This window comes from Leptosomus discolor, chromosome 9 (genome assembly GCF_034619465.1).
Source record: "Leptosomus discolor isolate bLepDis1 chromosome 9, bLepDis1.hap2, whole genome shotgun sequence".
Taxonomy (NCBI): Eukaryota; Metazoa; Chordata; class Aves; order Leptosomiformes; family Leptosomidae; genus Leptosomus; species Leptosomus discolor.
The window spans coordinates 28,398,136-28,411,199 of NC_141399.1; the positions used below are offsets into that span (position 1 = coordinate 28,398,136).

The window sequence follows — 13,064 nt, forward strand, 5'->3', positions numbered from 1 at the left end:
AATTTTAGAATTTAGTGGCAAAGAATGTTCAAGAATTACAGCAAAATAATTCTTGCATGTAACTGAACTTCACATACAAATACATGTTTGCTCTCCAACATTAAGAGCTATGGTGAAGAACTACAGAGACCAAACTGAGCACCGATCAGTGCTTATGCGTAATAAAGGAACTCTGATACACCTGCCAGGCACCCTTAGCTCTCAGGAAACTAAATTGACTGATGTACTTTCCTTGTCACAAGAAAAGTTAAATACATTTAAAGTCTATAGTTAACAGTTTATGTAGTAATATTTAATTTTTTTAATCTGTTGTGTATTCTCTTAAGTAAAATAGAAGCATAATCTGTCTTCATCTAATCCTTGTGGTTGCTATGTATTAGTTGACATATCAAAATGACATAGAATAGACAAAAACTCAGAACTGGTTCAGAAGCCCCATAAGCTTTTATTACAGAATCACAAACAGCAGGGCTCACACTCTGCAGCCCAGTCTTCCCACAAATAGGAAGCAACTTTTTTAACAGAAGACATAGACACAACTTGTTATGAAGCTATGCCTGAGCATTTAACACTGATGCTGTTTTACTTTCAAAAAATATAAGGCACTTGCAGAAAATAAGATTTCATATCTAAGTATTTAATGCCATCTAAAAGGTCATCCTCCAAACATTTTTTCTCAATACGACATTGTCATAGTTGAAATTTAATTCCAAATCACCTAGAATATTAACTATAAAACCTACATCTAAAAAAGCTCCCTCAAACCAATTAAACATGAACTCAATGTGCACAAAGAGCAAAACACTTAGTTTCTACAGAAGCAAAAGATCATTTTAAGAAATAAGCTTTTTGGTGTCCCTGCTCAGAAGGACTTTAGAAACCACATGGTTAGAATTTTTACTTTTAAATAAACCTAAACAATGTTACCAGAACTTCATCCTCACTTCACAATTAATATTGCAGTAGCTTATTATAAAATATATATATATATGAAGGAAAAGTCTTACACACACTTTGCATTTTCAGCAATGTTACATGTGCAGCTAGTTCTACTTTATGTTTCCAGTGTTGCTTCCTATTTATTGTAGGCACAATTTTGTTAAGATTTCACTTTCACATACTTCCCCAGTTTTGGTGTGTTGTACTTAATTAGTAACTCAAGTGAATAAGCTGACATTTCAAACCTGAAATTATCTAACCATATTACTCAAAACTTGATTTTTTGAAAATGGCAACTCAAGTCAAAGGCACAAAACAGTGCTAGGAACAGAGAATAGGAAGTTACTTCATTGCATACCCATCTGCAGTGCAGTTCCTGGCTTATCTCAAAAAAGATATAGCACAACGTAGACAAAAAGTATATGCACATGTATGAGAATTTTTAGTATAAAAGGAGATTATACACAATAGGTTTCATCAGCCTGGAACAGACAACTAAGGACAAAATCTATTTTCCTTATTTTCAGTGAAAATATGGGGCTGCAAAGTAAGTTAAGTAACAGGTTAAAAAGATTATCTTTAGCTTTCAATAGAGAATCCTGGGGTAGATACATTTTTATCAATACAGTTACGTCCAATTTATATATTACAAAAATACTTTTCTAATATATCGTATATATACACTTTATTTTTTTTTCTAATTCTATAGCATATAATCCTACATATAACCATGACCTGAGAGACTGCACATAAATAAGGACCAATATCTCTTCCCAAGCATCTACGAAATCAGAGAATACAGTGGGAGTCAGCAGCAAAGATAAAAAGAACCCTTTCCAAGTGATGTGACAATAATTTAACAGTAAGGGAAATAATAGTGCCAAGTTTCTGAAACTGAAAGGAGAAAGAGCACTGATACAGACTTGCGGCTTTTATGCAGTCACACAATGGCAACATGCATGGATAAGAAACTCAGGACTTCTGAGCAAATTCAGAAAAAGCACAATGGAGGCATTTCCTTGCCATCAAGGTGACCACTGCTTAATAGCAAGAGATGACAAAACCTTCCAGGAAAATTAATTACTTTGGCCAGTTTAACAGCTTCCAGAGCATGTTAGATCATTTATTCAGTCTTCCAACACGTACAATGTCTCCTTACATTTCTATTGAAGTGAAACACAGGGTACTGGACTGTGCTTATGTGAGTGACCACATTTCTCACAGAAATACAACATCAAATATTTTAGCACAAGGCCACTCCATATTAGAGAAGCTAACGATCTTTTCACGTTGCTTCTCAGTTTCATACTCCTCTGCTTATGTTTCTTCTTTGAGCTGCTTAAAAGAAAAAAAAAACCACTCCCAAGACTATACGTGGCTACAAGTAGCATTTAATTATTTTTTTTAACTGAGTGTTTGACAGAGCACAGAATAGCTTCTACTTTTGTGAAAGAGGTATTACAAAGTGGCGTTTGGGTTCTAAATCCAGCAACTGGAGAGCTAGGAAATACCTTCTTTATGGTTAACCACATCATTAATAAGTCTGTGCAGTTAAACTGACAAACAAAGAAACTGCACATGACCACGTAATTAAAGTTTCTCATCAAGCACGGAGGGAAGGTTGTACAGGCAACCAGAAACTGTATTTTGCAGATTCTGAGTTCCTGGCTTTTCAAGCTAAACAGCACTACTAAAGGAAAAAAAAAATCCTTTCTAAAAATATATACTCTTATTGCTTTAGATACTTTAACAAAAAAAAGCATCCTGTCAGATAGAATCACTGTTCTTCCATATGAAATACATGTTTCTGTAACTGGAACATACCAACAGTTGTGTCTCTCAGGCTTCTGCTGCTGGGGAGGAAAGACCGAGATCCAGCACGCTGGCTCTGAAACCAAGGCAGCCTTGAGGAACCCACTATTCCAGCCCATCCTCATTGAACCTAGTCTCCTAAACTCCACTGGATAAGATTACGTTGAACATGTCTAAACTGGAAGTCCGGTTCAAGCAGTTCTTGTTTTTCACATAAGTCATCTCAACTCACCATATGTTAGTTCAGGTACATGAGGTTTTTCCTTAAATTTGCACTCAAAAACTAAACCAGAATCTCTGATCTAAAGGTTGGAACAGATGAATTCAGGGAATTCCTCACTACGTTACCACATGAGAAGGATCCAGGCATTTCCAACACAAGATAGCACACTGCTCCAACTCTTGAGTACATGTGTTCAGTTATTTTAGCATAGCATGATTAAAATGAAAAATAAAGAACACATCACCAAGAGGAGGGGATTGTTTACTCCTCAAATTGGCACATCAATTGGCTATACAGTCAAAAGAACATTACTACATTTACTACACGTCAAGGAGTATCTTCCTCTTCACTTCTGAAGGCGTCTTATCACCACAAATCTTTTTAGTTTGAAAAGGTAAGCAGCAAATCCCACAGAAAGCTTATCTGTTTCCCTAAACAACACGGCACTTTAGTGTTTAATCTAGACTATAATTCTTAAAACAGCTTACTACCAAAAAGGAATGAAGTGTGTTCTCCTGACAAACCAACAAGACTTAGTAAGCTTTTATATTATAGCACAGAGCACCTTCCTCCCACTTAAACTGGCCATTACTCATTGGTTTACCTCCGTTGATTTCTTTTTTTGGTTTTGAAATTTTTAAATTCCAAGTTTCATTCCAAGTAAAGCTTCTTACGTTAGTCTCTGTTACATACATCCAAGGCCTTTGCCCTGAAGAGCTTACAATCTAAACAGACAAGAGGCAGAGACAAAAGGCTACAACTACTCAACTGTAACCGGTGTCTACAATATGACTGACCTTTTGTGCGGATAAACAAAGCAGAAACATTTTTAAAGTTAGACTGCTGGAAGACATACAATACTGGAAAATAAAGCCAGTGAAGTAAGACTGAAGCAGAAAAACCCTGAAGAAAATGGATAAACTAATAGCCCACGAGCAGACTGAACAGGGTTTAGCAGCAACTACAGCATGTTCTCGAGACACGAAGGCCACTGCTGTAGCAACTTCAGCATGTGTTCTTATTTGCTGGTGCCTCCTGCTGACTCTCCTACTCATGCCAGACCTCATGGCAGCAGTTAAGAATGGCTGTAGCCACTTCTATTAGCTTAAAAATAAGTATGTAATATCACTCTTTACTGCATATAATGATCTGATGTGAACACTTCCATAAACCTTTTAGTTCTAGGTCAGTCTTTGATATATCAAGTTCTTGTCCACTACATACTGGTTTCACCTACTGAAACAGTGGTAAAGTGACAAATTGAAATAGATGTTTGTTTTAATACACAGATGGTCAGGGATTTGCTTGTTGTGCAGTTACATCTGCTTGTCAGCAGCCTATCAACAGGCCTGAGATGCAGGGTTCCTTCAAGCCTTGTAACTACAAAAACCTTTTAAGAGAAATCATATGTTGACACTTGGGAACACATTAGTGATAATCATGTCTGCCAAGCAAAAAAGTATTTCAGTTCTGTAACAGAGAATAAGACTCCCCCCTCTCCCCCCCACCTTGCCTAAATTACTATAACTTCCTGGTAGACCTGCTATATCTACCTGGTAGATTCTCCTAGCAAGCAGCAAACAACCCCAGGTTAGTTGGAAGAATGATCAAAATCAGACTGTTGTACAGACACAGAAAAGCAGAGAATTCAGAAGTCTCTCCACACTGTCATGTGGAACTTCCAACGCAAAAAGTATCTAGCAAGTCTCTTTGCTTTTTCTGTGGAATTATAACCTTCAGTCCTCATTCAGTTACCTTTTTGCTAAGGACATGTTTCAACATTAAACACCAGCCCTGCCAGTAGAATAAATATATACTTTTGAATCAGCTTCAAAGTTTTAGAAGTCAAATCAGAAGATACTTTTCACAAACCAAAAAAATCTGAAAAAGGCTAGTCCTTGTGCGATAGCACAAGGCTTTGCAATACAATCTGTGATCTAAATACTTCCCCCCCTCAAAGAGTAAGTAACAAAGCAGAAATATGTACCAGGAAAAAGTTCTTTAGATCGATCAAAAGCAGAAATATTTCAGATGTTGATTTTTTCATATTCCAAGGCACAAAAATAGTCAATGTGGTGGCAAATTTAGTTTTGATGGAAGACGAACACACAGAAAAAAATAATTACACATTGCATGTTTCTTGTACATCAGTATTTCTGATAAGGCTAAAACATGGATTTTTAAGTTAGTTTTTTTTAGATTAAGATGTTAGTGGTATTCTTCATAATGCAATCCTTGTATACAGGTGAACTAATCAGTTGTTTTAACTTCAACTCACTAAACTGAGACTTTTCCTAACTTGCCTATAATACCATGTCTCCTTAACAAGTATCCTTATTAGTGGCCTTCTGAGAGCAAGAAAGCCTCAGACAACATAATTTATTTTCTGTTAGCCCAAACACTGGATAGTCTAAGAAACCACTTATGTGGGGAATTTCCACAATTACTTGCTTATAAACTGTGTCACTTCCAGGTTTCACATCAGACACACTTCTGAGCGTAAACACTACCCCCTCCCCCCCAAAAAACATATAATCTGAGTTTCTCTTTTTGTTCAAATCTGAAGATGTCATTAGTGAAGAACCACATATTTTTCACCATGTTTGACTCCCAAAATGTAACCTAGATTTAAAATACACATCATATATGAATGTTATTTTCTCAATCTGAAAAACTGGATTTGGCATTGCTATGTAGTTACCTGCCATCACTTTAATCAACATTGGTACCACCAACAAAAAATAACTTTACTCAGGCAGGAAAATATAAATTGGTTTAGAAGCATATATTGCAAAGGCAGAAGAAGAATATTATAAACTAACATTCTTAGCAATTCACACTCAATATTAAGCTGTAGGTTTTGTTGGTTTTAATCCATAACCACAGGAATGACTGTATCTTAGAAGGGCCAAAAAGATGATGTCAAAAATCAACAAAGTAACTCAAGTAATGTTAGGCAATGGTGTCTCAAACAACAAGCCTGTCTCCTCCCATCCCACCCCCTCAGCAGACACACGCAGGAATCACCATGTGGGAACTGTGCCCATGGTGCCAAGATTGTTACTGGCCATGACAGGAGGGCTCATTATCTGAAGTCATATTGGGAATACACTGGTGTTACTTCCAAGCTATATAAAGCAGCAGGCAGTGAGAAAGAAGAAATTTCAAAGCCAATATATTTACAGACAATCATGCACCTACTTATAATTGCTTGGAGGTTCCCTCAGAATTAAAAACTGGGAATCAAATTTGTCATGACAGTCAAACAAATACACCTGATGGCACCAGTATACTTATCCAGAGCAAATAAATTGTTTCTTGAGCTGTCAGTCAAGTACCTTTCACATTTACTAAATTCATGTTTTAAGAACTGCCCACAAAAAAAGAGAGAAACTGCTAAATGCATAGGTTGCCTTAGTTCAGCATGGCAACATAGCGTGGGAATCTATCTTTAAAAAAATAAAAGAGAAAACACACAACTGTTCAGCTAAGCAGACAGTGATTACACTGATGTGATATACTCAATTACTTAACTGCCAGGGGGCCTAATGTTGCTCATGCAGGAAGAAGCAAAGCTACACACGTTAATAAAATGATTGGAACATTCAATACACCTCTTGATATCTCATGACCTACAATTTTATTTTTTTTTTTAATAAGTTCATTTAACAGCACAAGATCTGTTTGAACAGCCAGAGGACAAATTCAGGCAAGTAATAAAATTAGGGTCTTTTGGCCAAAGAGCTGCAATGATAATTCACGGTTAAAAAAAAGTATGCCAAACACACGGTCAGAGCTAAGCAGCCAGGTATCTTCATTATGCTTTTAGTTCAGCAATATTTTTGTCATAAAACTTAAGATGCCAAAAACGTGCTACAGTACTTGCAAATTATGTACTGGCAAGCCATTACATAAGTTAGATGTAAAATACGGCCAGACCTTAAATAAAAAAATCCCAGGGTGTTTTTGATAAATCGACAGCAGCTGTGCTTTAATACACACAAACACACACACATACATACATATATATATTAACCTTATTGAGAACTGTAGTGGTTTTCTTTCTGTTGCAGATTTTATTGATGTTAAGGCAGAATATTCTGGATTTACAGTGACACTGTGGATCCTACTGAGTAAGTGTTTGTGATATGGAAAAAAAAAACTTTCATATTCAGATTTGTTAGAAGGTTTTTCAAATGTTTGTTTCAAGTACACAGAACTGAATTTCAGAGTCACTGACTTAAAACAGAAAGTGAAATAAAGCAAAGACTTTTGACCCAACCCCCCATCTCCCATGTCTCAGCCTAAATCTATATCCTTATTCATGGTTATATTTTAACATGAAACAGTGATAACTGCTACAAAATCGCCAATAAGTAAATGGTCATTGCCTCTGAGGCAGTTGCTGATCTTCCATCAAGCTCTATGCCATGCCGATACTCTGTACGCGAGTCACCAGCAGAACACCATTTACCCACTTAAAAAAATTCTAAGGATTAAGTCAAAATAAAGACTACAAATCTTTTGTTCATAAGCATATTTAGAAAGACATCTGAAATTTGTATTTCACAGAATTAATTCTTAAATCAGTGCTATATCAAATCAGGATTGTTACGAGATGGTACTTGCATAGACCCACATCAACTATTTAAGGAAGTTCCTTTTTAAAGCAGCAAGTAATATGACTACTTTTGTCAGAGACTGACCTTAAACATTTTCACACAATCTTTCATGATTGTATTCAAATTAATTCAAATAAATTCAATCCTGATTGTAATGACTGGGCTCTACAACATTCTAAAAGACAAGCACTGCAGACAACTTTTACTCAAATGTGTTGAGATTCAAAATAAAACAAACAATAAAAGCCAAAAGGCAATGAACAATAATTACAAACAAACAAAAGCAAACATAAAATATGGATCCTTGATATACCTGCTTCAGGATACAGAAAAAAATCTTTTTAATAGACTGCTTACATGCAATGCTTCTTTTTTAATGCTTTATTGAATATTTATACACAGAAGTGACCTACTATGTTGCTGAATACATTTTTATGGTACTACAAAGAAAAAGATATATTACTTCATGTAACCTGTTGGGTTTTTTTAATCTTGTGCTTCCAGTATGAAATAACTAACACACTTTTACCTGCACTGCACGTAGGGATGCATCACGTGTCAGGAAAAAAAAAAAAAAATCACCCACAAATCATTAGCAGGCTTGGTACTGGATACAGAAATTGGATTTTAAAAATCAGTCTTTCACAAATTCTACACCCTACATAACCTAATATATCACAGAAGAATGAGTACATCATTATTTAACCCTCTGCACAAATGCAACACAAAGAGCAACAGAATTAGTATTCAATAGACCAGGAGTATAGGATTGTCAGAGATTGATATGGTACCACAATGGGCTGTCTCATATTCAAAACAATAAGCCAGCTATTCATAATCCATGGGGAAAGAAAAGCCCTAAACAAAAGCCCTATTAAATTCACCCAAACAACATTTTGGAAAGCCACTACTACCCGTGAACAAAAGATGCTAGACCTCTCATTAATATTTTGTTCTAGCACATTACTCAAAATTATCCATTTTCAGTAACTACTCCAACAGCAAAAAAATCCAGAAGTAGATCGGAAATAAGCCAAAATATAACAAAACCCCCATGGAAAACGCAGTTTTGTCTTCTACAAACTACAGAAAAATGTCTCCAAGTTTACTTCACCTAAAAGCCTCAGTAAATTCAAGCTCACAGTCACAACATCTAAGCATTTACCAACACGGTGAATACATTAAGCTCCGACATACACACTGCTAGATGCGCACACGTCCCTCACACCCGCACTTGTAATCATCCTCCCGCTGAGCTGGGAAGAAGGACCGACCGGAATACCCCCGGTAATAAAGCTTCACTGCAAAGGATCTGACACCCTTGAAGATACAAACCAACCACAGCATGGAGCTCGTATTCCCCAGAGCGCGAACCAAATCGCTCCCCTCATCTTGCACAGCCTCTTCCAGGCACCGTGTGCATGCACATGAACTACAAGTCCTCATCCTTACGACATGCAGAACACAACGCCTAATTTCCTGCGAGTGCCCCTCACCTCGCACGCCCCCAGAAAGCACAGCCCTTCCCTCACTGCACAGGCACACTCAGACGGGAACCTCCGTCCTCACCGTACGCAGGCAGCCCCGCTCCGCCGGCAGCACAGCCGCAGGCAGACAGGGAGTGCCGGCGCGCCTACCCATCCCAGACACACACCCACGGAGCACAATGACCCTCCCGCTGCACACACACACACTCAGCACCTCGCTGCCTGCACGCACAGGCGGACACAGACGGGGTTTACCAGGAGCCCCTCTCCCCGCAGCGCCCTGCCTTTGCACACACACAGCGGCAGGCGCAGGCGCACGCTGCTGGGGTACCCCCGCCCCTTGCACCCCACCTCCTCGGGCACACCGCAGGAACACCCCTGCCTTTGCGCACATACAGAGTAGAAGGAAGGGCCCCGCCGGCGCACAGCCCGCCACCACAGATCCACAGAGCAGGAACGCTCCCCCCCGTAAGACCACACAGCAGAAGCAACCCAACACACGCAAAGGGGCCGCACCCCACCTCTACGTACCCCAGATCCTCCAGTCCTCCCCGTCCCAATGCTGTGGTGTGGGGGGAGCCCCTCCATTGCCCCACCCGCCTCAAACGTGGAGCCTCCCGCTATCCCCCATTGCCCTCACACAGCGAGATCCCCTACTCCTCCCCACTGTCACCACTGTAGCTCACACACACACTCCAAAACCCCTACTGCCACCACAGCGCGGGCTCCTTAGTGCTCCTCCCCTCTGCCACACCAGCCCTCCCACTACATCTTCCCCATTACCACCAGAGCATGTGCCCCCCACTGCTCCCCCCCACTGCCATTGGGACCAATGGGATCCTCCCGCTGCATCCTCCCTATTGCCCCCCCACTGGGCACTCCCAGGGCCCCCAAGGCCACCAGAACAGACCGCCCCCACACCATCGCCCCCCAACTGCCACCATGGCCCCCACCTCCCGCAGCCGTCCTTTACCACATCAGACCCCTTCGCTGCATCCCACCCACTGCCACGGCAGCAGGGGCCCCGCAATCCCCCACAGCCACCACAGGGCCCCCCCTTCCCACTGCTCGTACCCGACTGCCACGACAGCGGGGACGCCCCTCCACCCTCACTGCCGGGCCCCCCACCCGCCCCGCGTTACACCCGCAGCTGGGCCCCCTCGGCAGGAGGCCCCTTCCCCACTCACAGTCGGAGCCTCCCCACCTGCTTGCGTGGTGTCGCTGAGGTCGTAGCCGCTGCCAGGGAAGTCGCGCAGCTTCCTCCCGCTGAGGCAGAGGATGCCCGAGCTGCCCGCCTCCTCCAGGGCCCGGTCCAGGCTGCGCACCGTGTGCGACTGCGGCAGAGTCGCCGCGCCCCAGTGCGGCCCGGCCGAGAAAGAGAGAGTGAGGTGAGCAGGGATCCCCAGCCCTCCCGTTCCGTTGCCGTTGTTGTTGCCGCCGTTGCCGCCGCCGTTGCCGCCACCGCCGCCCCCCTGCCCAGCCGCCATCTTCGCGCGGCGCAGACCAGCCCCACAATAACAACAGCCGGGGCCGCCCCGCCGCCACTGCGCAGGCGCCGCGAAGCCTGCGGGCGGCGGGGGGGGGGCGTGGGAGTGAGACGGAGGGGCCGCTGGCGGGGGGGGCGTGGCTCCTGCGCGCCCCTCGGCCGCTCTCACCAATCTGCGGCGGCGCGGAGCGAAGGGGCACGGCTCCGCTGCTCCCCTGCGGCCTCCCTCGCCAATCCGCGGCGGCGGGAGAAATGGGGTGTGGTTCCCCGAGGGGGGGTTCGCCAATGAGGGGCCGCGCGCGCGCTCCACGAGGCGGGGCGGCCGCGCGCGGGGGCTGTGGGGAGCTGTGCGGTGCCGCCCACGCGGCTGCAGCGGGAGCGGGCGGGCGCAATGCTGGGCCGTCCCGCCGGCATGGCGGGCGGGTGCTGGCGGGAAGTCTGGGAGCGGGGCGCCTCTTGCAGGCGGGCCGGGAGTGGGTCAGTGTGTTTCGGGAGAACTCAGCTGCGGGGGAGGTTTAGGGCAGGGGCCGCCCCGCAAAACAGGAAAACAGCTGCTCGGCAACCACAGCGCTGGTGAAACGGCATCCCTTCCCGGTCACGGAGCACCGTCGCCTGCCGGCGGCATGGCCAATAGGCTATTTTCACTCCAGTCAGCCGTTTGGCACCGTTCGGGTTTACTGTGGTACCTATGGCAACACAGATTATCGATTGCTCCTCAGGTTGAAAAGTCACCTAAGCCAGATGCATCAGAGCATCACCTCGGTGCGAAAGCTAATAATGAGCAGTGACTGTCAATAACTGCAGATCCTCGTTAGTGGCATGAAAGGAAGGAAAAAAAAAAAAAAAGTGGGGAATCTCCCAGGGCAGAACAAAGGGGAATAGGAGTAGGGTTGCAAAAGCCTCGAAGGTACTAATGCTCTTGACTCAGAATGTGAAAGGGGAATGGTGAAACATAAATCAGAAGCTGGCTGCAATATCCGAGTCCCCGATTATATTAATAAAATGCTACACAATTGCTGGAATACGCTATGGATGAATAATGATCTCTATTACCATGTAGTCTGTACTTGTTAGGTGCTGCACATTTATCTGGAGCCATAATTAAGAAATGCTAAAGAAAGCTCATAAACCCACATTTTAATGCAATTGCTGTGCGTTTGATAAGTAGAATCTGCTTTTATGCTTTGATCCTCCTGAAAGTCCTTAAATGGATTTTTTTGCATGAATGCATGCATCATGACTAATTTGGGGGAATCTAAGGGAAATTTCTTCTATAAGCAGTATAGAAGAGACTAGCCTCCAGTCAGCAATGTCAATGAGAGACAGCTGAGCCATTAGTAGTCAAAAGAAGAGCTCTGTAGAAGAGCCCCAGTAGAACCAAATTAACCAGAATCAGTAAGAAGATACTGACGAGTGAAAGGCTTAATCCTTTGGTGCAGTATTGTACAGACTTCAGGATCACTGTATCATTGCAAATAGATTGGCTTTCCAGCAAAAGAGGCCTATACGTAAAATGCGTGTATGGTGGGGGAAGGGCTGCCATTGTCACCTGCAAATATTGTGCTTGGCTGCTTCATTTAACCTTAGCTGTGGATACTTTGTGGGCTGTGGGATTAAAGCTTGCAGACAAATATCTACTGATCAGTCCACCTGGGCCAGAGCCTCTGCTCTTGCCCTTAAAAAGCTAATTGTTCCCTGGATTCACAGCAAGAAAATCAGACAAACCTGCATAAACACTGCTGACTGCTGCCCTCGGTCAAGTTTCCAGCCGGAGAGAGTGAAGGTTGAATAAACCCACAGACTGATGTTGGGCCAAGTGTGTATGATGCATTTGCTTGCAGACGTGGAGCAGGAGGTACAGTGGCTCTGCAGCTGGCAGGAGTGAAGCTGAGCAGCAGCCAGGACCAGCTCCAGTAACTAAATGCTACTAAATGTTAGAAATACTTGCTCTGACTTTACAAAGCTGATGTTCACACAGGGCCAGCTCAGAGATGCAGCTTTGCTATCCTCCCTCTAAGCCACATCACACAGCCACTTGCTATTTAGAGCCTAACTGATCTCTGTGATGCTAGACAGAGAAAGGTTCAGCTCACTTTATAAGAAATAGGTCTGACATTGCCAGAGGACTCAAAACACCATTTAGTCATGCTGGAGCTCTCATGTATGAGGGGCCTTTTTATCTTTAACGAAATACTCACTGTGTCTGCAGGGGTTCCTACTGAGAAGCAAACCAAGTCTGCTCAGGCACACGCTCACATCTTCAAATGCATTAAACTGTCCGATACAACAGGCTAGAAGCAATGTCTGAGACTTTTTGTAACAGCTAACCAAAAATCCCTGATTTGCAAGTTGTCTTGAGCAAATTACTGCTTACTCAGGCAAAAGCTTGGAAATTAATTGTATGTTCCTAAGGTATAGCTACATGCAGATTTACCTGTAGGTGTCATTTATCACCTCAAAGAGCTGCACAATCAGAACAGACGTCTGGAGTGCTG

At 42.9% G+C, this 13,064-nt stretch overlaps 1 protein-coding gene across 2 annotated transcripts in view; it reads right to left on the reverse strand.

Moving 5' to 3' along the window:
* The window catches only part of LRCH2 (leucine rich repeats and calponin homology domain containing 2), a 50,021-nt gene extending 39,451 nt beyond the window's left edge, over positions 1-10,570 (reverse strand). For both annotated transcript variants that reach the window (XM_086470595.1, XM_086470593.1), the window contains exon 1: positions 10,288-10,570. In XM_086470595.1, coding sequence (XP_086326721.1) covers positions 10,288-10,570 — 283 coding nt within the window. The remainder of the gene's footprint in view (positions 1-10,287) is intronic.
* Between the last annotated feature and the right edge of the window lie 2,494 nt (positions 10,571-13,064).